Source organism: Rhopilema esculentum, chromosome 20 (assembly GCF_057945365.1).
Source record: "Rhopilema esculentum isolate cy_ngs chromosome 20, ASM5794536v1, whole genome shotgun sequence".
Taxonomy (NCBI): Eukaryota; Metazoa; Cnidaria; class Scyphozoa; order Rhizostomeae; family Rhizostomatidae; genus Rhopilema; species Rhopilema esculentum.
Genome location: NC_142834.1, coordinates 311,808 through 339,216, shown reverse-complemented (window position 1 = coordinate 339,216; position 27,409 = coordinate 311,808). Strand labels below are relative to the sequence as shown.

Here is a 27,409-nt window from a genome sequence, read left to right as displayed (position 1 = left end):
ATTGTGAAGCTCACAAACAATATTCACGACAACTGCAAATTTTGACAGATGAGATACTGAGGTTCTTTCCAAAGAGAAATTTAACGTGCGGGTGATGACCTATTTGTGCAATGATGAACGGCACGCAATGAAGAAAGGCACAATCGTGCAATGATAAAACTTTTTATTGTCATTCTTTTCTCATTCTGTCATTCCAAAAGCTCAATACTGCAATGTTATTGAATCTTGGTCGTTTTCTGTTCGTCCAGCCATTCAGAAAGATTTCTCTGCAGTTGATAATTTGACTCAGAGCAGTGACTTACCCATCCATGAATGCCTGCTTATCTTATCAATATCAGTTGCTTACCTTTTAAAAACCAGTTGCTCATGTGACTAAGAGCAGTGACTTACCTCTCATAGAAGCTTATTTATTGGATCAATATCAGTTGCTTACCTTTTGAAAACCAGTTGCTCATGTGACTAAGAGCAGCAGCTTACCTATCGTAAAATGATTGTTGATCTTATCAATATCAGTTGCTTACCTTTTGAAGACCAGTTGCTCATTTGACTATAAGCAGCAGCTTACCTATCCATGAATGCTTGTTTACCTGATCAATATCAGTTGCTTACCTTTTGAAGACCAGTTACTTATCTTTTGAAAACCAGTTGCTCATGTGACTAAGAGCAGTGACTTACCTCTCATAGAAGCTTATTTATTGGATCAATATCAGTTGCTTACCTTTTGAAAACCAGTTGCTCATGTGACTAAGAGCAGCGACTTACCTATCGTAAAATGATTGTTGATCTTATCAATATCAGTTGCTTACCTTTTGAAGACCAGTTGCTCATTTGACTATAAGCAGCAGCTTACCTATCCATGAATGCTTGTTTACCTGATCAATATCAGTTGCTTACCTTTTGAAGACCAGTTACTTATCTTTTGAAAACCAGTTGCTCATGTGACTAAGAGTAGTGACTTACCTCTCCTAGAATGCTTATTTATTGGATCAATATCAGTTGCTTACCTTTTGAAAAGCAGTTGCTCATTTGACTAAGACCAGCAGCTTACCTATCCTAGGACGGTTGTTTGGAAACTTGAGCACACGCAAAGAATATATTATTCTCAGTGCAAATGGCAGTTTGAGAACAAAAAAACTCAGAACCAAATATTCAATTCCATATTTTAGTTACAAATCTACATTTCTTTATTTACATTTCACATAGAGAATTTTTACTTAAATTATCATAACAATATGTAAAAGGTTATACATGAAAGCTAATTTTTAAAATATTTCAGAGCATAATAATTCAGAGCATTGCCATGAACTAATTTGGCGTGTTAGTAAGCTTTAACCAATAAATAACTGCACTGCATAAACAATGCCAAATAACATCGTTTTAACAAATTAAGAGTTTGCAGAAGGGTGGGAAATTTTGAAGCAATGAAAAAGAGATTACTTCCAAAATCTGAAATTCAGATTCTAACGTTTGTAGATATCACAATAGAGATTCCACAGTGAGTCTCTGCCATGGGGATTCTGCAGTGAGGATTCCGCGTTGGAAATTCCGCTGTGGCGATTCCACAGTGGACCTGAAGTTTCAATAGCTACCTTTTTCTAGCTTTAGTCTAGCTTCATTTAATAATCACATTATTTTTACACTCGTGAAGGCTAACTCTATGAAGGCTTCCGATCCAGTTTGGCGGGTACGCAAGGCAAAGTAACCTGTTGCATATTTGAATTGTACGCTATAGTTATAAACCAATAGAATTACAACAAAATATATGCTCTATTCGACGGAAAATTCCAAAAATGATTGCCAAAATATCTACCAAGATAATCCATGATAGGAGACTGGTGGGTGTTGCCCATGTCATACCAAGGGACACCTCCACTCTCCAAAATCGCCTGGTAGGCCCTTAACACAAAACAGTTACATAAATATGAAACAACAACAACAACAACGAGGGCGAGCCCATTCCATGCTAGTAAACGTGGTCGCTGAATATTTCAGCCAGCGGAGGTTTCTCTTTCATCAGCTGGTGTGCCTAGAAAACGTTGGAAACTCAAATGACTTTCTTGTAACATTTGAGAAATTTCGTTATAAGGGCGTGAAATTAAATACACACACAATAGAGGTAGCATTACAAAAGAGGTTATTCAATGGAGCAACATATAATTTAAAAATTGATTGCGCGAATGAACAGAGCGAACAGAACAGAGCAAGCGTATTGGTGCAGAACCTCCACATCTCAAAGTAGCTTGTATGCAGTCACAACCAATGAGACCAAATTTTGGAAAAGAGCATAGCAAACATTAAGCATAAATCTAAAATATAAAGGCAAAGAACTTAAAATGCATAGAATGTCATGTTACATTATATTGTGTGAAATTTTGTGACGTCAGCGGCTTCTAACGAAATCTTCTAATAGGCAAAGTATAAAATTAGTTATCAAAAGTGAAGTAAGTTCTTGTTTGCTGTTTTGGGTGTGTTACTAGGCTAAATGTCTGAAAAGAAGAATGGTGGTAGGTACAAGACACTTTTTCAACCTTGTTAGCCCAGAGGCTAGACCGAGTTGAGAATTTATGACATCAACTTTTCTTATGTAGTTTTGGGCGTAGATTTCGAAATTGCATGTTGATAATGTATTTTAGGGGGAGGGCGTTTCCAAGAAACAGGGGGTGAAACCTCAAACATTTGTGGTAATTGGTCTGTCAAGCACTTATTGCTTGTGGTGATTATTGTTCCTATTTTCAAGGGGGCTTGAGCTTTCAACATTTCATCTTGTGGGAACAAAAAAAACCTACCAAATTTGCATTTTCAACCATTTTTCAGGGAGAATGTGACTAGAATGTATTTAAATGAATTTGCTGGACTCGAAAGGGTTCCAAATACTGAATACTGTTTTCCCGTAAAGAAAGAAAAAAATGAGCTTAAACATATTATTCTTCACCATTTTCTTCATCAATGAAAGTCAGTTTATGATATCATTTGTCTCTACACTTTCTTTGGCCTACACTCTTTCATAAATGGTCCATCTTCGAGCTACACTCATTTCATTAGAACCGGTAAAGTGAAGTTCGACTGGCTGTTCTTGAGTTTTTCGAAAATTTGCGGCTGGATTGTTCTTAACTTGTTCGCTAGACTATTCCCAATGAATTCTTGATTGCAAATGTACCACACAGCCTATTTGAACTGATGAGTGTGAACGACAGACTGACGCGACATGGCGCCTTTCACGCGCGATTCGGACGCGGAGGGTGCGCTAAATGCTTTTTAAAAACAACAAACCTTTTTGAATTGGAACCTGATTTTGTCGAAGTTCCTCTGACAGTGGACTGATCGTGCCGTGTTGGTGAGATCAAATGGTTCTAGAGAATAGAAAGTGAGATCAGTCACCGTACGAAATGGTCATTGTATGACGTCATCAGATACAAAAGCATAACTTCATTTCAAAAATCTTGTTTGTTAAATGCCTTTTCTTCTGGCTAAATAAAGATACCTACAAGACAGCCTAAAGAAAATACTGTTGTTTAAACTTTTGCAATGACAGACACATCATTAAGGCGAAAGAGTTTTGTAACAGCATATGCAGAAAAGACAGCACTTCAACGGGAGATATTATTTTTGCCTAACAAGACATCACTTTATGAAGGGGCTCTTAAAACTAAGGGGTTAGCTGTTACTAGAATTTTAACGAAGGTTCAGTTATTTGTAAGCCATATGAAGAGAAAATAGCAAACGAAGGCGACCATTCATCCACTGCAAAGCTTGAATAAATTAAATAGCTGATTTATCCGATTGTTTGATAATCTCACAGGCATCTAAGTAGAAGTTGCGAAATTCGGCTGTCTCATTAAGCTGTGTTTTTTATATTTTCTAACAGGAGTGTCGCATCAAAAAAGGTCTCCAAGCATGATTACCTTCGATAAAGATTGGCTTTTCCCTCGCACCTGGACTCAGTGCCTTTGGTGTAGCCCTGCCGAGCCGGACGCTCACTGCCAGGAAATCCCACCTGCCGATCAAACACAGCAAAATAAACTCAGAATTAAATATGATCAAAAACCAAGAGTAAACAAAGGGTAAACAAAATCAAATACATTGCCCCGCCAAAGTAACAAACTTTTTTCAGTGAGAAATATTTAAATGGCTGAAAGGTGATGTCCCGGGGATGCAAAAATGTACACTTCTCATTTGCATCATGATTTTCCTAAATTTACCCCCACAAGAGTTCCAATCACAGGGAAAGCCTCCCAGTCACGGGGAAAGCCTCCCAATCACGGAGCAAAGCCTCTCAACCACGGAGCAAAGCCTCTCAACCACGGAGCAAAGCCTCCCAACCACGGAGCAAAGCCTGCCAACCATACTTTAGCTGCGTCTTGCTTTAAAGAAACCAAAGTCCTTTATAATTCAGATGAAACGCTGGTAACCCATATAGTGTCTTCTGCTATAAAAATGAAACTTAATGTCAGCCTAGAACTAAAATATCAGCAGACTGCGAAAGAAAGCGACACGATGAAAATATCAAGTTCATCAAAGATGAAAATAAAAGATGAAATAATTACCTGAAGTTGTTTGCATAATAGTCGAGGAATCCTTCAAAAAGTTCTCCTACTGTTTGTTTATTGGCTGATCTGCAAAACATCGAATGTAACAAACCAATAAGAAATAAGTATGCATGCTAAACTAAAATTGGTATATTTCAAACATTTTCGTGTGTCTGATGACCACAACTGACGCTAGAGGGGGGGGGGTGGTGGGGGGGGGGGGGGGGGGGTGGTGACGACAAAGAGATCTGGGCCAATTTGACGGTCGACTAGTGAAATATTGAAGCCATTACTGTTTAAAATATGCATTTATCCTGCTTTAGAGCAAAACCTGAATACAGCAATCTCCTTTGGGGGACAAATTGTTTGTTCAAAGAGATTGTTTCACGTGAAGAAGGCAATAACACACGAAAAAATGCTGAATATGAAAGACAAAACAATTACAGAATACGCCTTTGGTACCGCATAAATTGAAAATAGCACAAAATGGTGGAAACATGTCAAATCATACTAAAGCACTGTTGATCCGACACTTGTCAGGGTATAAACATTGGATAGTGGCCAAAAGTAAACAGAAAACCACTTTGATATGACATTGTTCATTTTCCTGTGCCTTTTACAAATATGTTCTTGAGAAGTTCTTGGTTGAAAAGCTCATTTGGAATGAGACATCTTGAAGCTGTTTCGCACTGGAGTTCAGTAAACAGAAAAGTACTTTATGAGGAGTATGGATGGGAACTGGTCCACGTATTACTAGCCTACGTTGAAAACTGCGGCAGAAAATCAAGAGCTCGACTTGGAATGACGACAGAGTTTCAGAAAAACTTGAAAAGCACGAAGGACAAACCTGTTGCAAGGAATCATGTCAGCAGGTTCAAACATCGGTAGATAATCGAGGTTCAGGTCTTGTCTGAAATAGTCCTGGGAATTCAATAACGAGGGTCATATAAGGAAGAAGCCAATCGACAATAGCACGGGTAGCCTGTTTTCCTTCTTGAGACCTTTCATTGCAGTCACAGAAGGAAAAGGTTAACGGAAGAAAGTCTTTTCTAATTGGATGCGTAATATAGGCCTAGAAAGAAGGGACCTTAACTTGACGAGTATGAGGCGTTCGCTTTTTTGAAGAAATTCTATTCTAAATAGAATCCATGAGATCTAAACAGGAATGTAATAAATAAATTCAGTAATAAATTGCCACCTTTCTATAACGTGGACTTTGTACAACATCAAAATATTCAGTACAATTGACGATACTGATTTACTGAAACGTTCTTTGAACTAATTTCAATCTTAGTCTGTAGGAAGTCTGTTTAACAGCTGGGCTAAGTTATCCATATAGAAACAACAACAACAACAACAACAACAACAACAACAACAGCGACAACTACAACAACAAAAGCAAAAGGGATAACAACATCTTCCTACAACAAATTTAGAAAAACGAAAATTTAGAGCACTTACAGGATACTGCTGTTGAAGGGAGGGGATGACAGGGATCTTTGTGCCAGCTGCAAGCAAAACAAAACACGTATTTTACGTCACAGATAAACTTCGCATTAAAAAGTTTAACTGTTTCTCAAATACGAGAAAGATGTGGGGACAAATGGCAGAACGTCGCGTTAGTAGGGCCATGAATCACAAGTCATTGCTCAAAGTGTTGAGATGAGCTACTTGTTTGAAGCATCTAAACTTGTTAAAACGATTCAAAGTGAAGCCTCACTAAAAAAGACGCACGTGAGGCCAACCTTACTAGCCGCTTTCTGATGGGTACCTGACCGTTGGAAAAAATTTTGGAACAAATTGATTTCCGGTGTCCGTCATTAACAGAAATCAGAAAACAGCGACTCCACTAAGAATATTTTGGCATTTGTTACTTATTTACTTATGCTTCCAGAGAAAACGGGGAAAATTATTCCACTCTTTGAAAGGCGTAAAATAGAAGGAGTTAGATCGAGTTTTTACCGTATGATAGATGTGTGATCTCGATCCTTACAAAGGCATTTCTTCTTATGAAGTTATAAGCCTCTGTAATACGGAGCTGACTAAATGGAACGATTAAAAACTCAGGAAGGCCATGATGCAGGGTATTAGATGATGCAATTAATATCTAAACGTCTACCTACCAGAAAGTGAAATCACCATGGGAATAAGCAAGTAACTAGACATGATCCCCTAGCGCGCGTTGTTAATTTCAGGCAGATTTGCACCTCTTTTTCCATCAACATCTGCAGGTGGATTTGCTTGCTGACTAAAAGAAACTAGCAACTAGAAGGCTACCTTGCAAATAAGGAATCACCATGGGAACATTATTGCAAATAGACAAGGTCCCCTAGCGCGCGTTGTTAATTTCTTGCAGATCTGTGCATCACTTTACGACCACTATGAACGGGCAAACTCATTTTTCGGCTGATAATAAATTGAAATCTAGATAGCTACCTTGCAAATAATGAATCACCATGAGAACAAGCGAGTAGCTAGACAGAGTCCCCTGGTGGGCGTTGTTAATTCCTTGTAGATTTGCCCATCTTTTTACGACCACTATTAAAGGGCGAACCCGCTTGTCCACTAAAAAACAACGACATAAAACATTAGTTTTAAGAACATAATGAAACCACAGTTACAATGTAATTAAAAATGGATCAGTTTTGGATTTACTATAAACAGCTTCTCCTTGGAAACTGGCTTGGGGATATTGCATCAAGTTTTAGCTAAAGCTTTCTCAGCAGTTTAAGGTATATCCTTTAAATCTTTCGAAAATATAGAACATTTAAGCGCATTTTGGCAACGAGAAACTAAAGTAAGGTACAAAAAGTAAATCACAAAATAGTTTCAATGGAGTTTGAAGTTCACTCGTTTACTTATCTTACAGCGTACCTCGGGAATACGTTCGGAGAAGATGCGTGTTGCGAATTCCCTGCAAGTGAAAAGGAAATAACTGTGAAGACTAAAAAGATTATGCCAAAGCTGGATGGATTACAAACAACAAAAGAATGGCAAACATAATGATGGATGGCAGAATAACAAGATGGATGGCAGTAATTTCACAGAAGCCTGGTTGCTTTTGGTTGCATATTGGCGGATCCTTATTTCAAAATGTTCTTTAAACCGTTAACAAACGCTATGAATAAGAGAGTCGAATACAGATAAACTAAAAATTGATTATAATTCGTGGGAAGAATTCATCTTTGTCAATCTAGAATCGGTCAGTCCGTGTGATTAGGAACTGCAATATCGAAATTCATGAGCACTGTTTATGCATTTGTTAGTAAACACAGCCCATGTTTTGGTTTGTAAACACAATTTAGGCCTTTGTAGAACAGATCTTTCTTGGAAGATCCCATGAAAAAACCTGAAACATAGCAGACTAAAATACTTTTCGTCCTTTCCAGGTCCAGATCGAAAGTAATGATCTAGACTTGAAACATGACGTCTTTGACTGGCTCCTTGTTTTTTGCCTAATCGGCGACAGCTAGGCTTTCATTATTTCAAAGATCAAAGAAAGAAAAAGAAATTTTTCTTCCTACACAAGCCGGGATCTTCTTCAAAAGTGTAGAAAAATTCCTAAATAATTAAAATAAAAACGATTTCGCTTGCCCGATGATTTTACGAGTAAAATACGTTTTGTGCTTTCTAGATTGTTGAGGAAAAGTTGACCAATGGCCGAATAACCTTTTTCTTTAGGCATTCTGATTTTCGCAAAAGGACGTTTTAGAAACGCTACAAACATTTTTCTTTACGTGTTTGATGGCATGCAAAGATTTGGTTTTGACATTTTATGTAAGTAATTTTCTAAACGCCTTGATCGCGTATTCCAAAGCTCAAGTTTTTAAAATGCCTTTTGAGCATCAAGCTTTTTCGTTCATATAAACAAAAATAATAATGGGCCAGTAACCGAGCCTTGAAGAACTCCCGCATAGACAGAAAATGGGATCTCAAAAAGGCAAACCAGACTGGCTCTCTACCTGTCATACCATAACTTGGGAGTTTATTCATAAACACAAACTGACTTTTCGATCTTGAACCTATTTGAGCTGCCGAACCTGTCAACTGGCTTTCTGGTGCAATCAGTTTCCGCCAGTTTATGGTGCAATCAGTTTAGTTGGCATTTTATGGAAGAAGCCAAACTCATAATTGACATGATAGCGACTAACTATAAAATACATCAAAAGCTGCTTGTGAACAATCTGTTTTAGAATTTTCAAAAGTGAAGAGAGAAAAAGATCTTCAAATTTTGTGTTGTTTAAGCTCTTTAGCTCATCATATATTTCCATATTCATGACATGCCCAAATTTGAAATTCACACATCCCAACGAAGTATTTAGTGAAAACCTGTTAAAATCGCGATTCATTTTGGAATACAATGGGTATAAATTTTTCTGAGAGCTTAAAACATTTCAAGAGTACAAAGAAAAGCGGGAATTATACTCACAACTGAATTGTTAATGTTTATATCACATTCACAAGCACTGAAAAAAAGAACGCGAGGGTGAGAAGGGGATTAATTGCGGAAGAATAAAAACTGAACAAGGAGACTTGTTATTTACAACGAGAAAGAAGTCCAGGAAAACTGGATCAAATATCAAATCGAATTGATGAATCGAAGCCAATTCAATGCACAAATTCAATATTTTTTAAGGCTGGTTTTCGTATAACGTATTTCGACGCATTTCATCGCAATTCAGGTTCCGCGATTTTCACCTCATATTAAAACCGAAAAACGCAATTCATCTTAATTCATCGTAATTCAACGTGTTTTGTCGGGAGAAACAAAATTGTTTGATTTCTTCCGATGAATTACGTTCTACTAGGATTATTTACGATAGGTGGTTTTCATAAAATTTGGTTTGTTTTCATATAACGAAGTAATCTTAATTTATCGTAGACTCTGCAATGCGATGAAATACGGCGAAATATGTTATATGAAAACCAGCCTTTATCGAATGTAGATATTTCAAAATTACATCAAATGTACCTCACAGAATCTTTGAACTTTAAAATTGGAACCTTTGCTCTAATAACTTGAAGCTCTCTTATATATGCTGTGAATGAAGAAAATCACAATTTATTCATAACAAACTAGATTTTTCATTTACTTTGTTTTCGAATTGCTTACATTAGAATTTGTAGCATGATATAATGAATATATGAATAAAGTAATTACATACGGAAGTGTTTTAATAATCTATGTAGTGTTCTAAGGTAGTGAACGGCTTCAAATCTCTGGTCGACCTGCAAAAAGATGGAAAAAAAGTTTAAGTTGCGACAATTACTTGGGTCAAATGTTAGGAGACAAAAATAAAAATGAGGCTCGGATGAACCATTATTCATCTCTAAAGTCAGAAAAACTAGAGGAAATAAAAACGAAATTATTGATCAGTAGCCGATAAATATGGTTGGAGGAATTCCAAGTCAGAAAGGGCATTGGACCTCAATCTCAAAGATTTCCTTCACGTTTTACACTTTGATTTACTTTTTGACTCAAACAACATTGGTCAAAAACTAAACTCACTATTCCAATTGCCCGCTAATTACATGAATTTAAGAGCATCACTAAACACCGATCTAGGGTCAAAGCAATATTAAATAGATGTAATAAACAAACGATTGGAATTATGGGTAAGATCTAGTGCTGTTAGAGTCAATAGTTTAATCAAAGTTGAAAGAAGAGAATCTATGCGATTGAAGTTCAAAGAGTCTTGTCTTTTGATGTCTCACTTGACATAGAATGCCACGATTGCAGCTTAATGCTTGGGTTACTTGTTCCTAACAGTGTCTTTACGGAGTTGATAAAGAAAATCACCAAGCTCAGACTCTTGGCTGGATAAGTTGCATTTCCATTAAAATGCAAACTACGAGATACTAAATAAACTTAGAGCCTAGCAACCTATTAGTAGCCTGTAGTACGATGGCTTATTTAAAAAAAACCTGACTTTTATAAATGCTAAAACATGAAAAAGGACTAGGGTTTAATTCACCATTAACAAGCCAAAATCAGAGTATTGATAACAAACTTACGTGTCTCCAATGAGTCAACATCAAACAAAAATCTGCATCACTTGATTGGGAGGCAAAACCATTGCAAGACGAGCCAACCAGATGAAGGCTTGCACCTGACAAAAAACAAAACCAGAAGAATAAATGACTAATTGGCAGATTTCAAATGGATTTCTTATCTAACTTTGAGAAAGAATATGACATTACCCAGCACCCTCAAACAGCTTGCTAGGCACTGAAATACTGGAACATTTTTGCAAATATATCTCTTTTGTGCCGGGTCCTCCAACAAAGCAAAAATGGAAGAAAATAAATAACTGCTATTCTATGGAAGAAAATAAATACAGAATTTCTGTAAAAACTCAAACTGCTCTTATAAATATAAGTCCCATGACGAAGTTTTTATAACACATATTTCTTTCACTCTTTAATAGACAGGGAATTTTTAACAACAATCGAGCAAAGTGCCTAACCTTAGTTTTTGCTCTTGATTTGGGTAATTTCAGCCTTCTGAATATCTTAAGCCTTGGATACATTTTTGTAACACCATAGAAATCACATGATTGATGACGTCATTTTCCCCGGTCAACAAAATTTTTAATTCTCTTTTTTGAAAAATCGCTCCAACCATCTTCTTTGGCATTGTAATAGGAGCAAAAAGTTCTAAAGAATAAACTCTATCAGACCTGTAGATAACGAGTTATTGCTATTTAAAGTTTGCATGACGTCATCAAAATGGCGGTTCTGCAGTTTTCAAGCACGTGGAATTCAACCTCGGTTATGAAGTTTTTTGACCTTTGTGTTATTTGGCAACTCAATAATGTCATTTGAGCTGATATATTTGCACGCCTGGGAAACTAAGTATTGAGCAAAATGCAAGCAAAAGGAAAATGTTCTAAAAAAAATTTTTCTTCAAAAAAGCTAAACTGAAGAGGAGCTTTAGTCAGCAATGAAAAACCGTCGATTCGTCAGCATTGTCGCTCGGCAATGAACTCCAACTTTTAAAGCAGCTAGAGAGTACAATATTTAATAGCACTTACATGCCATTGCCAAGCATGAGTTGATACCTCTTGCACTCAATCATCACAATTACAGGCGATGTTGCAGTTATCAGAATGTCTGTCAAAGTCATTTGAAGGAAACGATGCATCTAGCTTTCTCAGATCGGAAAAGTTAATTAGTTTCCCAGCCCTGTAGAAGTAGGATGTGTTATCACACCCTGTGATAGCATGGAATGCTGGCAGGGAAGAACACAGTTATTTGCCGAGGCTTCTGCAAATGCTTCCAACTTTGATGAATCTCTCATGGTCATAATTGTTAAACCTGTGTGTTTTTACGCCCAAATCAAAAGCACAAGAACATCACTATTTTTTTGAGATAAGGACTACATCTGATTCTTGCATTTCTGCATGAAGCACAAGCCGAATGTCTACGTCTTTGATAACACACGAATGCAAGAACAAAGATCTCTTTGCAAGAACAAAGATTTCTTTAGACTCTGTATGTTTGTGTTCCCCTATGACAATGAAGGATACTTCAAGCATAATATCCTTTCCTTGCTTTGCACAACCCTTGCAATCCTCTTTACGGGCTACTTTAATTTTGCATAGTTATGACGAATGTAACTCCATCTTATATTTTGTGGCATTCATGCAAGCCTTGCAGCATCAACTTTTTACTCGATGATGCACGGAACAGTCCGAACGTGTTGCAATAGAAAGCGGCACCGGCTTCTATATTCAAGCTCACTTCTTTATTAGAGTGAAAAAGCTTTTTGTACTTTTAATGAGCTAGACGATCGAAACTTTTTTTCTCTGTTGACTCGTTATCTTTCGAAGCTGTCTTGATATGTAATTTCTTTCCAAGACCTACTCTGACCATGCAATGCGTATGAATCGTGTTAACACATGTATTAACTTCCATGTATGTTTATATAAAGTTGTAACGAAAAGGTCCTGTGTAACGTTTGTCTCTCTATTGAGCAATTCGTTGTGAAATTTGGAATATGGCTTACCAGTAATTCTTATATCAATTCCATCAATCTTCAGGTCTGAGAAAGCTGGATGCAAAGTCAGGGACAGATTTAAGCGGCAAGGATAAGGGTGCGGGCTGTTAGATAATAATTGAATTTTCATGCCACACCCTTCATGTCACTGGAAAATGATGGAAACGCCTATCTTTAAAATTCGGTTTTAATTTCAAGATAAAGAAGATAACAAGGTAAACAAAGAAAAATCTTGGCGATATTTGATTACTGTTGAATACCAAAAAATGTTTTTAAACAAATGGTAGCAAAATTTGCCAAAGGATACAAATTGTTGCACCACCCCCTCCCCCCACCATCATAGTAAATCTGTCCCTGTGCATCGTTTCCTTCAAATGACTTCGACAGACACTCTGATAACTGCAACATCGCCTGTAATTGTGATGATTGAGTGCAAGAGGTATCAACTCATGCTTGGCAATGGCATGTAAGTGCTTTTAAATATTGTACTCTCTAGCTGCTTTAAAAGTTGGAGTTCATTGCCGAGCGACAATGCTGACGAATCGACGGTCTTTCATTGCTGACTAAAGCTCCTCTTCAGTTTAGCTTTTTTGAAGAAAAATTTTTTTTAGAACATTTTCCTTTTGCTTGCATTTTGCTCAATACTTAGTTTCCCAGGCGTGCAAATATATCAGCTCAAATGACATTATTGAGTTGCCAAATAACACAAAGGTCAAAAAACTTCAAAATCGAGGTAAAGCAACCTAAATTATGACCATGAGCCTTTGAATTCCACGTGCTTAAAAACTGCAGAACCGCCATTTTGATGACGTCATGCAAACTTTAAATAGCAATAACTCGTTATCTACAGGTCTGATAGAGTTTATTCTTTAGAACTTTTTGCTCCTATTACAATGCCAAAGAAGATGGTTGGAGCGATTTTTCAAAAAAGAGAATTAAAAATTTTGTTGACCGGGGAAAATGACGTCATCGATCGCGTGATTTCTATGGTGTTACAAAAATGTATCCAAGGCTTAAGATATTCAGCAAGGCTGAAAGTACCCAAATCAAGAGCAAAAACTAAGGTTAGGCACTTTGCTCGATTGTTGTTAAAAATTCCCTGTCTATAATGATTATTCACATTTTGTTCTCAACTTTGAGATATCTATAACAAAACTTAACTTAAAGGATTTATTAGAAAGTCTCCCTCTCTGTTTCTTTTTCTTGTGCAAAATTTTCAATGGGCAAATGACATGTCATAATTGATATGCATCATTAAAACAAATGTTTTCCCAAATGCTTGCCAACATGGACAATTTACGGTACCTAGCTTAAAAGTAACTTTAAGTTTATTGAGAAAAAAGTTCTACCTAAAGAAACGGAAACCTGAGATCTCATCAGTTCACATTGGAGTCTGTGAGAGATTATGCTGCTCTTGAAAATGTTTATGACATAAACATCATGTCATATGTGCCATTGTTGTAGTAATGCTTTGTTCACCAGGGGTGGACAGATTTCATGAGATCATTTCTTTTGCTATGAAAATTTGAATTCATGATGAGATATTACTAATAATTTTGGCTTATTCAAACCCTAACTGATAGCCAAATGAAACTGCCATTCCTGCAAACCGTTAAACCTCGAATGATTGCAATTTATTCTTCAACCATATTGCAATATTTCTCTGAGGATTTCTTTCCTTTTTGCTTTTTACTCTAAATTCTTGTAGTGCCTGTTCCAAAAGGCAGCCATGATGTTACAAAGACTGACCATCTAGTCATAACATAACCACAATAACCAAATTGATTAGTTTAATTATTAAATAGCTTTGAAAAAAGCAAACATTTAGTAAACTAAAGCTTTTCGTCTGACACTCTTCAGAGTTTAAAACGTCAGAACATAGATCGAAAACTCTACGCTAAGAAATATATATCTATCTACATAAGCACGAAAAAACCGCTACTGTGTAGACAAAAGGAGTTCGTTTTCACCTTAGGACTCCATTGGTAACATTCTAATAGGCAAGCGGAACTGATTGGTCAACCTTTACAGTCATGTGCTCGTGTTTCTGATTGGCCTATTTCGATCCACAACTGGGTATATATATTTCTTAGCGTAGAGTTTTCGATCTATGTTCTGACGCTTTAAACTCTGAAGAGTGTCAGACGAAAAGCTTTAGTTTACTAAATGTTTGCTTTTTTCAAAGCTATTTACAAGTTTTGTACCACCAAAAGATAGTTTAATTATTCTAGAAAAGAACCTTCTTTGCAGAGATTGACATCAACAATTTGTAAATACCTGGAAACTCTCTTCTAAATATTCCTAAGAGCGTGGAACGCAGTCTCAGCTTTTTCTCTAGAAGCTCCTGAGTTTGCTCACATGCAGCTGAATATTGCATCATTTCATTTGATAACTGGATTCAAGAGAAAACAAAACATGTTATTTATTTATAAAACTCAAATGGTATGACAAACAAAAACATAGAAAATAGCCAAACTGATAGTATAGATGGATGTAGTTACAAAGAGAGATAATAGAAAATCACACGAAACATTAACTTTAACGCGATCCAAGCCATAAGGAGAAAATACATGCCATAAGGAGAAAGAAAACACAGACCAATCAAAATCAAACAAGTTTAATCACAATCGGTACAAAAAAGCAGCGTCTACCTGCTAAGCCAATCAGAGGTCTGAATTTTCCCAAAAAATCACATGACAGTGACATATGACACATTAACCTTGTATCTAATATATTTGATTGTAAATAAATTCACCATGGATCTATTTAGCAAAACCTGACAAAATTACTTGTTACAGCAGTGCTACAGTGTATGGTTATGATGTTTCAGTTTATTAGAGAGACAGTACGCCTTTAATAGTTGTTAGGCTGTGAGTCTCCCCAGCCTCATTAAAGGTACATTGTATCAGCCGACATTTCATTGTTTTTGTTCTTTAGCAGTAGAGTGGTAAAGAGATAATCTCACATGTTCTGTAACATGGTCAGAGATGCAGAATGCAAATATACTTACTCCAGAGCCTTGCTATTTTGATTTCATTAAATCTAGATAGCATTATGAAAGCAATGATAGAACATTATCCTCTATAGCAGACTTGATTAACTTAAAGAAAGGCTGTAGTGACAATCTTGGTAGAATATTATCAATTTATTGACTGTATCATAATCATTAACACCTTCCATTGTCTACATATCCACAGAAACATAACCAACAACACTTTTGTAGCGTCCCCTCGTTTTATGTGTATAGGCCCTGTACATAGTAGTCATTCAGTAAATTCATCAAGAAGCAACGGTCATGTAACATCATCGCTTGCTGGCTCTGTGTAATCTGCGCGTTAAACAAGACATAAAAACAACAGCACAGCCATAAAAGAACTTGCAATGGAATTGATATAGGAACCAATCAATACAAACACAGGTTCCTATAAGGCAGGTAGTAAAAATTGGTAAAGAGGTGTACTTTAAGATATAATGAGCCTGTCTGTATCATGAGCCTTTTCAAAAATTCTACACAAAACAGCCTGGATAACTGGGGACTTAATTGTTTTTTCTCATTGCTAGTGGGACAATGAAATGTGAATGTTATAAAATAATAATATATTTCTTAGATATTGTGTAATAATTATTACGACTGCAGATGAGCAGAGAACAAAATGCACAAACCGTGTCAAAATATGACAGCTTTGGGTCAATGTCTGCTGGAATGACATTGGCTGGGCCTTTCTTTTTCTTGTTATCAGGTTCATCGTTGACAATTATAAGTCCATTTGGCTGTGCTGATGAATAACTTCTCCTTTTTCTATTTATCGATGATGAATTCTGTCCGTGAGAATGTGACTTGCTATGACTTGAATGTGGTGTGAAGTTTGGATTAAAGTTCATGCTAGGGAGAGAATGAACGCGATTTCTAAAGTCATTTCTTCCTCCATTATGGTCCACAGGAAACACAGGTGTCAAAGGGATAAATAATTCTGCATTTGGCAGTCTTCTACTGTTTGCTTGCATTGTCATTCTGAATCTAGTCTTTGACAATCATCCAAGTGTCTTCCAAAATCCTGTTCCTTTTCAATCAGTTCCTATAAAAAAATTGATAAATGATTTGAGAAAAGAAGGTCAGAGTTAGTCCATGGTTTTGTCTTATTAAACAGAAATTAAATATGAAATGGAGTGCTTTATTTTGAAGCTTCTTGTTGACATCTCAGGTGTTGTTTTTATCTGTCATTGTGATTTAAATTATCATCAACCTCAACAAATCATGTGCGCACAAATGACATGATGTCAGGCCTTGCCGTTTGTATTTTTATAGGTGAGCTGTGAATCGCTCCCCTCACTTGCTGAGGCGAGCTAAATCAGTAATACATAGAATGTACTTCAAAGAAAATCGACAGATGACTTAATAGGCCCCTTTAGTATCTGACGGTTGCCTTAATGTAATAGCCTCAGTCAGGAGTGTGGTGTTTTACTTCTTTCAATTTTAATTTGCTTTAACCGTGACTTAGGCACCCCCTTTACTTGAACATAGATGGAAAACTCTACGCTAAAATACCCAGTTTTGGATCGAAATAGGCCAATCAGAAAACGCACGCACATGACTGTTGAGGTTGTCCAAAAATCAAAGAAATAAATTATCAAATTTTTACTTGCACACTTGGATTGGGTTTCCCAAAGGTTTAATAAGAAGATTGTGCCTGTGAGCTTTCAACTTGTCTTGGGAAGTGATTGCTATAAGTACATATGTCACTTCATGCTCAATAAATAATTATATTTTCAGAGTTGATTTTATCGATTGTATCTCACTATCTACAGAACTTTTTCAAAAATGGACTCCAGATTTTAAATTTGCTTATACTGAAAGCTTCATGTTGTTTAGACTGTTCAGTCATGTTAAGTTGAATATTTAGATGCTACTTTAGATTTGAATGGAATTTGCTGCTATAATGAATATTATTTATTGAAATATATAGGATTAAGTTATTTTAAAAATGGGAATAATTCACTGCCTGACAGTCAAAACAAACTGCAATTTGTGGCATAGACTAACTTTAACATGAATATTCCAATTCTATGATACATTTTTGGCAAATATGAAGATAAAAATTGCCTGGAACAGAGAATAGTGGTAATGCTGATGGCATACTTCAACAAAACATTGTAGCCTTGTTTAATAATGTTGTTATTGAAAATTTTCTCACTAAGAGATGCTTTACTTGTCGAATGAATACATTGTTTGTACTAAACCTACTTGTCAGAAATAGCTAAGTATATTTTAAGACGTCTCCTTAAGACCCATCATTACATAATAGCCTGGAGGTTGAAAGCACATCAAAACGTTTTTGACCCATGGGCATTGCTCTCCAAAGAATCGCACAAGCTAAATATTGAAATTGAACAATAGAAAAATTGTATAAAACAAATATTACGGTGCTTTTTATCTTTTTTCCACGAAGTATTCATTTTGAATCAATTTTACTCACAGTCCTCAGGCTGTTTCACAACTTCTCGCGGTTTTGAAGCCCCCTCTCGCCACAACCTTACCATGCATGTACAGTTTCTTAAGGCCTCCAGACTAATATATCGTATAATTAGATATACTCACATTAATATCGAGTTTACCCACAGTTTTTGCCAAAAAAGGGCCAACACTCCGGCTCCAAAATGTCACGCCGCAATTTTCTTGTGCTTTTCAAGTGGCAATAATTTACCGAATAATTCTTGAATTGAATTGTATTTTACGCTGCGTAGGAATAGAGAAGCGAAGGAGCGTGCCCCCTCCTTGAAAAGCAACCCTAAAATTCTTCGTCCCCACTGGATTGAATGAAGTTACCCACGTTTAACCCCAACTGGTTGGATTGAGCAAAGATTTGCTCTATCATTTTTTCATTTTAGGAATTTCTGCATGCGGAACTTCATCGAATAAGGATGGTTCAACCGCGACGTAACACTCGGAAGGGGAGGGAGACGGTTGATTTTGTTATGAAACGTTGATGGGGGCTGAAGTGATCCTGTTAGGTAAAGCTGGCAAGTTTAGCATAACACATTTCGTTGCAATGATCCCCTTTTGCAAGAAGTTATGTGCACATGCGCACATGTATACAATATACTTTTATAGTTTAAAGAAAACATTGCATTGCAAAAAAAGTTCAATTCGAGTTTTATTCGAATGATAATTTTTGCCCTTGAATTGAACGATGTTCACAGAAGAAAAAAGACAGAAGTGTCCATGTTTATTTAATTCATTTTAAAACAGTTCAAAGCATGGCAGAATCGGTTAGCTTGAAGGATTCTAAAACCTAAGTTGAAACTGATGAAGAAGCTCATCCAAAGAAGGGTAAGAATGCAGCTCAAATCAATGTAGAAAAGTTTGGAAAAAGATTAAGGCAGACTTTTCTACAGCCAATTAACTGGCAGAATAAGTGAAGAGGCAATCAAACGAATTGAAAACTTTTTTATTTATCAAAAATGTTAAGTGTCTGATTTTTGGTAAAAAGCAATAAAGAAGAAAACATCAAAAACAAGAAGAAAATTTCGGGGAAAGGGGTTGAATTTTGTTGCGTAAAGGATGGAAGGGGGGTTAAAAGTTATGTTGTTTCCCGTTACAAGGTGGGATGGGGTCAACATTTTGCCAAAAAGTGCGCGTTGAAGGATCTCAACGGCCTTGTTTGAATTTCTCTGCTGCCGCGTGGCCGCGTGACGATGTCCCTCGTCTTGAAAAACACATGCAAGTGTTTACGTTGAAATTTGCTATAAAAAGCGTATTTCTGAAGTTGCATGTTATGCATCTCTACGTTAGAGTTTGCTGCCAATGTGCTCTTGTTTTTCAACTCTTTACTCGACTACTTGCAGTTTAAAAAATTTGAATATTTCCTTTTTCAAAGAGTGGATCATATGCAAGGACTTATGTAGCAAACCTATCATTTTAAATTGTTTAATTTTTCAAGAGCATCACTGCGAAGGAAACATTTCAAAACTGGGGAAGTGTTCACAAAATGGTCCTCTGCGTCTATAGTTTGGAAAATATGCAAGTTGATTATATGGTAAAAAGACGTTTTGGGACTGTTTGGCAAATGGGACTGTTCTGTCAAACAGGAAATTTCGTTCCAGCATTTGACATGCGCAAAGATGTCCTCATGTCATAATACACATTAACTTCTCAAGGCCGTAAATGCCACTGTTCCTAGTGGGCTCGTGCCCTTTAATGAATATAAAATTATTTGCTTCGAATGAACAGTCCTTGCCAGGCACCGTGGAGCGTTGAGAATAGTGGGGGGTCTAGAAAAAGAGGGGGGCTAAAACCATATAAAAAGAGGCTTTGCTGGTAGTTTATGTCACTCTGGTAGTTTAGTTTATGTCCTTGCCCTCCAATGATTGTCACTCGCGCAATGGGATATATCACTAATAAGCAACTATAAAAACAAATAGCTAGCAAATTCTATTCAAATAGATCTTGCAAATTTAGAAGATCTTGCAACTTTAGAAGATCTTGCAACTTTAGAAGATCTTGCAACTTTAGAAGATCTTGCAAATTTAGAAGATCTTGCAACTTTAGAAGATCTTGCAACTTTAGAAGATCTTGCAACTTTAGAAGATCTTGCAACTTTAGAAGATCTTGCAACTTTAGAAGATCTTGCAACTTTAGAAGATCTTGCAACTTTAGAAGATCTTGCAACTTTAGAAGATCTTGCAAATTTAGAAGATCTTGCAACTTTAGAAGATCTTGCAACTTTAGAAGATCTTGCAACTTTAGAAGATCTTGCAACTTTAGAAGATCTTGCAACTTTAGAAGATCTTGCAACTTTAGAAGATCTTGCAACTTTAGAAGATCTTGCAACTTTAGAAGATCTTGCAACTTTAGAAGATCTTGCAACTTTAGAAGATCTTGCAACTTTAGAAGATCTTGCAAATTTAGAAGATCTTGCAACTTTAGAAGATCTTGCAACTTTAGAAGATCTTGCAACTTTAGAAGATCTTGCAACTTTAGAAGATCTTGCAAATTTAGAAGATCTTGCAACTTTAGAAGATCTTGTGACTTCGAAAAATTTGCTCTAAATGTAGAAGGAAGCCGCGTTTAGCAAAACCGCTGAAAACTTTTTTGTAGAAGACATGTTGATATTTCGTAAGTAAGATCGCTGTTAAACACATTAGAAAAATACAAGTGTACACTCGTTTTTTTATAAGAAACTGGCTATAAGAAACGAGTACTGGAAACTATTAAATCGTAATAAAACTGAGAACAACGAAACTTTGTAAAATCAAAGAACACGATTACCCTGTTGGCCTAGAACTTAAGACAAAAGGAATAAAAATATACTTCCCACATCTAAATACAGCGTCAGAACGGAAGCGAATCTCTTGACATGAAAAAAGGTCACGAACATTTCATAACATCATAATTAAGAAACTCTTAAGAAACAATGAGAATTTAAATTTCCAGAAGATTAAGAAACTAGAGTACTCAACATCGATCTTTGTTTCTTATAAAAAAAAGTATGGTACCTCACGAGTCTACCTTAGACACTTTTCGTGAAAGTCGCTTTTGTTCAAAAATTAGACAAAATACTATCGAATAAATTTGAAAATGGCTATTTTTGAACTTCAACAATTTCAAGCCTAAATATTCTTATAAAATCTATTATGTGAAATTGTGTGAACTTTTTTGTACATCACTCAGACATTTATTGATTGTCCAAAAGTCACCTTTTATTTCTGTCACAAAGCATTCACTACAGCTCTTTTTGTCACGTTCTGCCCCTATTTACAATACAGCCTTTCTTACAATCCTCCATGTTACTATACAACCAGGGGCAAAGTGACAGTAGGCCCAAGGGCTAATGTCAAAATGTCCACTTTTCACTTTTGTGTTTTTGATGCTGCTAAGGTCCTCTTGTTACTCTTTAGGTTCAACTTCAGGTCTATCTTAATCCTTGCATGTTGCTTAAAACAAAAAAATAAATCTGTAAGTCAGGTTTCAGCCCTGCGTCTTCTAGCACTCAACCCCATCCATCACCTTTCAGCTATTTTTGCCACAAAACACTCCATACAGCCCTTAATGTCACATTTTGTTCTCAATAAAACTCGTCATATAATTTCAAATTTTACATGAGAAAGTTATACCAAAATTATTGTGAATTGACCCTATTTTGTGTGTTATGAAAAGAGTATTTGAAAAATTGACCCTATTATAACTTGTTTCATAATTTTTTTGGTAATTGATGAGCTTATTAGAAATCTTTTAAATGTAAACTTTGTTTGTGACCACAAAACTGCTTATACCTGCTTATTGAGCATGTTCTTAAGATCCCCTTGCTTCTCCATCTAGCGAATACATATCTTGTGCAAGACCCCAACAGGCACTTTTACACATGACTGTTGTTGAAAATCATCATAAGATCATAAACAGCAAATTTTGTAATCAAGATATAGCCAATTAAATAGATATCCATGCTTTGGAAATATTCTGAGAAAAGGAATTTTCTATAATCTGATCATCATTATCAGGTACCATCTTCTACCATGACCCTCCAACTATCCCAAAATCTGAGTTTTGGTTTGTTGTAATGATCATAGATAAAACTAAGGGGCTAATAGTAGAGATGGGCCCCCAGAACCATCTCTACAGTGTTTTTAAAGGGACACCATCCCTCTTTCCAGGAGTTCTTCCGTCCCAAGCCGTTGACCCCTGGAGTCATAGCTCATCCGCCCTCCTTGCCGGTCTCCCGCTGAGTTAGCCGTTGGCCATCTGATAGTCTTGACATAAAGCTCTTGATAAGAAAATACACAAAAATGACACTCAGGATTCAAAATTATGCATATGATAAGAAGAAAACAGTCTACTGCTTTTCCTTTTGACGTTTCATTTGGGTCAGAATGGCAGAGAGTTCATCACGCTTCTTCTTTCCTCTTCTGTGTGTTCCAAGCTACAATTAAAAGAAACAATTAAAGAAAGCCAAATCAATAACTTTATCAGTGTTTATAAAATGTCTGCTAGTGCAGCCATTAAATGCCATTTAATTAGGCTACCAATTCACGATGGGTGTAAAAAATGCTACTTTTGTGACCTGCCATGGATATGACTTTTTCAAAACACAAAAAATAGTATGGGCCTAGCAGGATCTAATTTAATTCAGAATAAGTAAAAGATGCAACACGATTTGCCAGAAGCAAAGCAAAACTAAAGTTCCCTAATATACAAAAATCTTAAAAACAAAAATCTCAAAAAAAGAATAAAAATTTCAACAACAGTTAAAAATCTTTGGGATGGCACATTTTAACCCATTTAGGCCCTAGAAGCACTGAACAAAATTTCAGGAAGAACTTCTGACATATTAAATCTCTATTGTTTATAGAGAAAAGGGATTGAGCTTGTTAGTTAACAAATGCTGGTTTTCCATTGTGCCCCCCAAATTGCCACTGAACCAAATTCACTAATCCTTCAAAGGTTCTGTCCTCCTGCCCCAGAACTGGACGAGCTCTGGAAAACGGAAATGATTAGCAATTAACGCATTTTTCTGGTGCCACACAAAACCCAAAGTCAAATCGTTCTTTGTTTCAAACCACATTACACTCCCCTAACAGCAAACAACCATTTCACACAAGAACTGCAGCCTGATGGAATTTCCAAGCGGAAATCGGATTATCTTTGTCAAACTTCAAAAATGTATTATCGATTTTCCACTTTGACAAAGATAACGAGTTTTATGTCAGAAATCAGTGCGTCTAGGGCCTTAGACACTATGTACACAGAATTGTCATGATTTGTCTTTCATTTATGTAAAGTTAATAAACATGGTATGGAATAAAGAAGCTTACCAATATGATGCAAAATAAAAAAGGAATTATGTGAACAGCTGAATTCAGCATTACTTGGGTGGCTGTCTTTTGTCAAGTATTCAGAAAAAGAGGGGTCATAGGTACATACATTCATTTTCTACACTTTCTCAAAGTGCTACAATAATTTCTTTAAAAAAACTAAGCTCAGGATCAGCATCTAGTTACTTTATCTTTTCTTTATTTCAGTTTTATTTAATTTGACAAAATAGCACTGAGGTGTAGATAGAATTTTAGCACTAATTGTTTCTTTTTCATTGACAATTTTGACAAACTAAAGCCTGATATTTTGCCAAAAGGATGGTGACCTGACAGTGTCTTCTAAGATCATATTTGGTCCTGAGAACACACTGACTGTTTCTATGTAGGGCATTCCCAGAGCATAGACAACAACTAGCCTCCTTTCTGCCTCATTTCAACAAAGATTAAGTGCAACAATCAGTGAAAAATGTTATACATGAGAATCTTTCATCCAGTTTTGCTAAAAATCAGTGAAGCGATCTCCCCAAACTTGGTGTCAGCAAACATATATACATTCCAGCCAGAACTATGTCTGAATCCTTACCCATGAATGTCAACATCAACAATTTTATTTGCGATTTCTGGTAGCTCAAAATCACACCAAACACAGCAAAAAATGCAAATATGGACCTAATTGTTAAACGCCACTCACAAATAAATGCTTTTTTGCACTAAAGCCTAGAGTAAAAATTGATAATTTAAAATAATTGCCCAGGGAGTGTAAATGGTGATTCAAAATAAGAGATTTGAAAGGCCCTCAAAAAAGGCATTCATTACTTCTGACATGCAACCTGCACACACATGACAACTTACCCTCTTTTTGATGAATTTCAATGCCCTTTTGTCCTTTTGTACTTTAAGCAATTCCATTGCTCTTTTTTCATATGGTGCAAATCCAACAACTTCCTTGATGATATCTCTGCAGAACTTTACTCTTTTGTTCAATTGCTAGAAAAAAATCGAAAATAGTTTCAGACCAATATCAAATCATTGGAGTTTTCTAGTAATTCTCATTTCAAGACTTTACATGTTTTATCTCTACAAGCCTGTTTTGTGAGTAGCTCACTCTTCATTTTCTCCAACTCTATGCTATATTAAGCTCTATGTGCAAATGTATTGAGCACTGTGCTACGGAACTATCAACAGACAAATTTCTATATAGCCGAAACGGAAGAAACTAAAACTGCTTTGGCTTCAGTGAGATCTCCAGTGTTGGCTTTGGGATTCATCGCTCATTTCATTTGACCATTTGGCTCAGTGGAATGAGCGGGGTTTTTTGAAGCAGCAAACTGGATTTCGATCCCAACCTAGAGTGGTTTGATACAATTGGGCAGCACCCTTGTGGAAAGAACTTTCGTCCTGTCAGAATTTGCCTTATGATTACGTATATATATATATGTATAAGTGCAAATTCATTGTTTTGAATATATATAAATATATACACTTACGTTAAAAAAGTTGTAAACAATATGACCTTCAAAATTCCAAATTCCATTATTTTCTCCTCAAACAGTTATCTTAAAACATTTATTTAACTTAAGATTTGAATTTTGGTTAGCTAAACAAATTATGTGGCAGTGCTGCCATTTTGTGGCAGGTGGTGTAATACTTTTGGAACGTAAGTGTATATATAAACATATATATAATCAAGTTCTTAATAATATCATAGTTGTTTTCCAAATGTAACTAGATCACTTCATTTATATGCTGTATATTGTAATTTCTCAATGTGAGCCTTGCAAATCAGCTCTGCTAAAGAGCAAGCTTGATGCAATAATTTGGCAACTAAGGAGTGTACTGCATCATGTAATGTAGGCTTTGGTAATTTAATTATGACTTTACAGTATATAATCTTCATCATTTACATCATATAACTGACACTAATGTTTGGCTTCTACTGACAAAGTTCACTACAATCAAAACAAGGGAAGAACCTTACCCCCTTTCGCCTTGATGGTTTGGGCTTTTGTGTGTTCTTTGTTGTTTTATGGCCTTTTGAAAGGCCAACTGACATCTCAAGAGCTGGTGCCATCTTGCCTAAAATCAGCAAATTTAAAAACTAAAAAGGTTTTCAATTTAAGATCTGCTCCTGTCTCGATACAAAATCAACGAGATCTGGCCTATCGATAAAAATTTGCTGCCTATTTCTGTCTAGTGAAGACATCATAAAAATGCGGCAGGCTTCGCAACTAATAACACTGAGGTCACCATTACGATGAAATTTAAATCTGATAATTCCAAACTTGGGTAACTTATAATAAATTTGAAGCCATGATTTAGGTATACTGACTTATCATGTTGCAAGTCAAACCAACCGAATTTTTGCGATTGAGGCTAATAAATAAACGGAAAAGATAAGAATAAACAGCCTTAAAGAGCTTTAGATTTGTAAATTAAGGAATTATTTCAATTTTACGAGCAGATTCAGTACGATTTCAAATTATGAATTTTGAGTCCTACCTCTGTTGCTTGATGCCACTTATCGAAAGGCCAGCACCGAGTGGAGTCGAGGCAATGGCTGTGTTGCCGAGTGAAATCGAGGCAGCAACAACACAGTTCATGCCCGCTATCTCGACTCGAATTGTCATATGAAAATGAACTCAGTTCGAGATAGCGAACGTCCGAAGAAGTTGATGTTCAATGAAATCATAAAATGTGATTTAAGAATCAGTTCTACTCCTAAAATATCGTCAAGATCACATCTTTATCAACATCAATGCTGAAGCAGTATATTTCTAAAATCATCTGCTCCTGGCCTAGTTACAAGAAGCATACCTTATTTTACACCATCATCTTCTTGGCTGTTTCCTAACAAGTGGGTGTAGTGCTATTAAAATGACATAGGGAGGAGGGTGGCTCTTGTCCAAAATGTTGTGAAAAACAATAGCAAAAGTGTGAACTTGCCGAATTTCGACACCTCTGTCCCTAAAAACTTCTCAGCCCCGGTAGAATCCATGAAGTTTTTCTTCTAAAGTTTGCAAAGCGATTGATGTTGTTAATTTGCTAAAAAAACATTCGGGAAAGAATGATGTTGAAAAACCTGAAGCATATTTTTTGGCGTGCTTCTTTATGCAGCTCAGCAAAATTTCGCAAAGATTGAGATAACGCGCGTTTTCTGCAAAGGTAAAATGAAATGTTTGGAGACAGCCAACGTACGAGACAATACAGAGTCGAGACCTCATATTAATTTTTATATATTTACTCTTCTATCAAAAAGAAATAAAAAGGAATAATGTTAAGGGAGATAGCGATGGTTCACAACGGAGATATCCCATATCAACTGTGAAACAAACATTGAATAAAATGACAAGGCTTTAAATGGTATGATGGTATCAATGTTGATGAACAAAACAGATGTGTCTTTAAAGAAGTCGACAAATAATTGTAGAAAGATATTCAGGAACAAAGCAATACGACGACGAGAATCCAATGTAACGAGATAAAATTTTCAAAATGAATTAAATTTAAGGAATTTCTTTCGTATTCACTCAATGAATATCTTTCGTATTATTACTCATTGCAAGATTCACAGAATCCGGCGGACAGCCTATCTTGCGGTTCTTCCTTCTTACACACAAATAAATGTAGCTTTGTTTTTATTTTATTTTAGTCGTTGTTTTTATTAGGAACATTATAAAAACAATTTCATATAGTTTAGTGAAAATATTTGCAATAAAGAGAAAGAAATTATTTTGAAAAGCCCAGAGTCCAGAAGTATTACGGCTCCACGGCTGTGACCCAGAAAAAGGATGCCAAACGTTGCAGTAGTTTTGAGGAAGACCGATTCGTAACTAGCAAACCAAATACGATTTTACTTCAATTCTATTTTCAAGAAAAATTCTATCAAAGATATAGGGAAAATTTCAAGGAGAAGAGCCAAGTCTCATCCGGAAGAGGGTTGATGCACTTTCTGAACTCAGCAAAAGCCCAAAATGAGCCCTAACATTATTCATGAAATGAAAAAAAGCCAAGTTGAAAACTTGCAACAATAATATCGAAAGAAACAGTTTCGACAAGTCTCAAAAAGCATATTAACGAG

At 36.1% G+C, this 27,409-nt stretch overlaps 2 protein-coding genes across 2 annotated transcripts; both read right to left on the bottom strand.

The window, feature by feature from the left end:
- Positions 1-885: 885 nt before the first annotated feature.
- LOC135687202 (poly(A) RNA polymerase GLD2) lies at positions 886-18,246 on the bottom strand. Its single transcript, XM_065203708.2, has 15 exons — positions 18,122-18,246; positions 16,189-16,601; positions 14,803-14,917; positions 10,542-10,636; positions 9,692-9,755; positions 9,499-9,565; positions 8,956-8,992; positions 7,401-7,440; positions 6,963-7,091; positions 5,988-6,034; positions 5,374-5,447; positions 4,545-4,613; positions 3,903-3,994; positions 3,271-3,350; positions 886-2,026 (listed from the first exon to the last, which is right to left on the bottom strand). The coding sequence occupies exons 2-15, from the start codon at positions 16,534-16,536 to the stop codon at positions 1,964-1,966; spliced, it is 1,320 nt and encodes a 439-aa protein (XP_065059780.2). The 5' UTR covers positions 16,537-16,601; positions 18,122-18,246; the 3' UTR covers positions 886-1,963.
- A 4,072-nt stretch (positions 18,247-22,318) lies between these two features.
- LOC135687427 (large ribosomal subunit protein eL36) lies at positions 22,319-25,891 on the bottom strand. The gene is made up of 4 exons (XM_089114571.1): positions 25,831-25,891; positions 25,310-25,407; positions 24,184-24,318; positions 22,319-22,439 (listed from the first exon to the last, which is right to left on the bottom strand). Exons 2-4 carry the CDS (start codon positions 25,400-25,402, stop codon positions 22,353-22,355), a joined length of 315 nt encoding a protein of 104 aa, XP_088970697.1. The 5' UTR covers positions 25,403-25,407; positions 25,831-25,891; the 3' UTR covers positions 22,319-22,352.
- Between the last annotated feature and the right edge of the window lie 1,518 nt (positions 25,892-27,409).

What these genes read in the sequence shown, in the direction of transcription:
- LOC135687202 (XM_065203708.2), bottom strand. Translation starts at nt 16,536, where the DNA reads ATGACAATGCAAGCAAACAGTAGAAGACTGCCAAATGCAGAATTATTT. An exon ending in ATTTAGAAGAGAGTTTCCAG is followed by an intron (nt 10,637 to 14,802) that starts GTATTTACAAAT and finishes GTTTTTTGTCAG; the next exon opens with GTGCAAGCCTTCATCTGGTT. An exon ending in TCAGGTTCCAATTCAAAAAG is followed by an intron (nt 2,027 to 3,270) that starts GTTTGTTGTTTT and finishes AACGTTTTCTAG; the next exon opens with GCACACCAGCTGATGAAAGA.
- LOC135687427 (XM_089114571.1), bottom strand. Translation starts at nt 25,402, where the DNA reads ATGGCACCAGCTCTTGAGATGTCAGTTGGCCTTTCAAAAGGCCATAAA. An exon ending in AACCATCAAGGCGAAAGGGG is followed by an intron (nt 24,319 to 25,309) that starts GTAAGGTTCTTC and finishes ATTTTTTTCTAG; the next exon opens with CAATTGAACAAAAGAGTAAA. An exon ending in TGAAATTCATCAAAAAGAGG is followed by an intron (nt 22,440 to 24,183) that starts GTAAGTTGTCAT and finishes TTTTAATTGTAG; the next exon opens with CTTGGAACACACAGAAGAGG.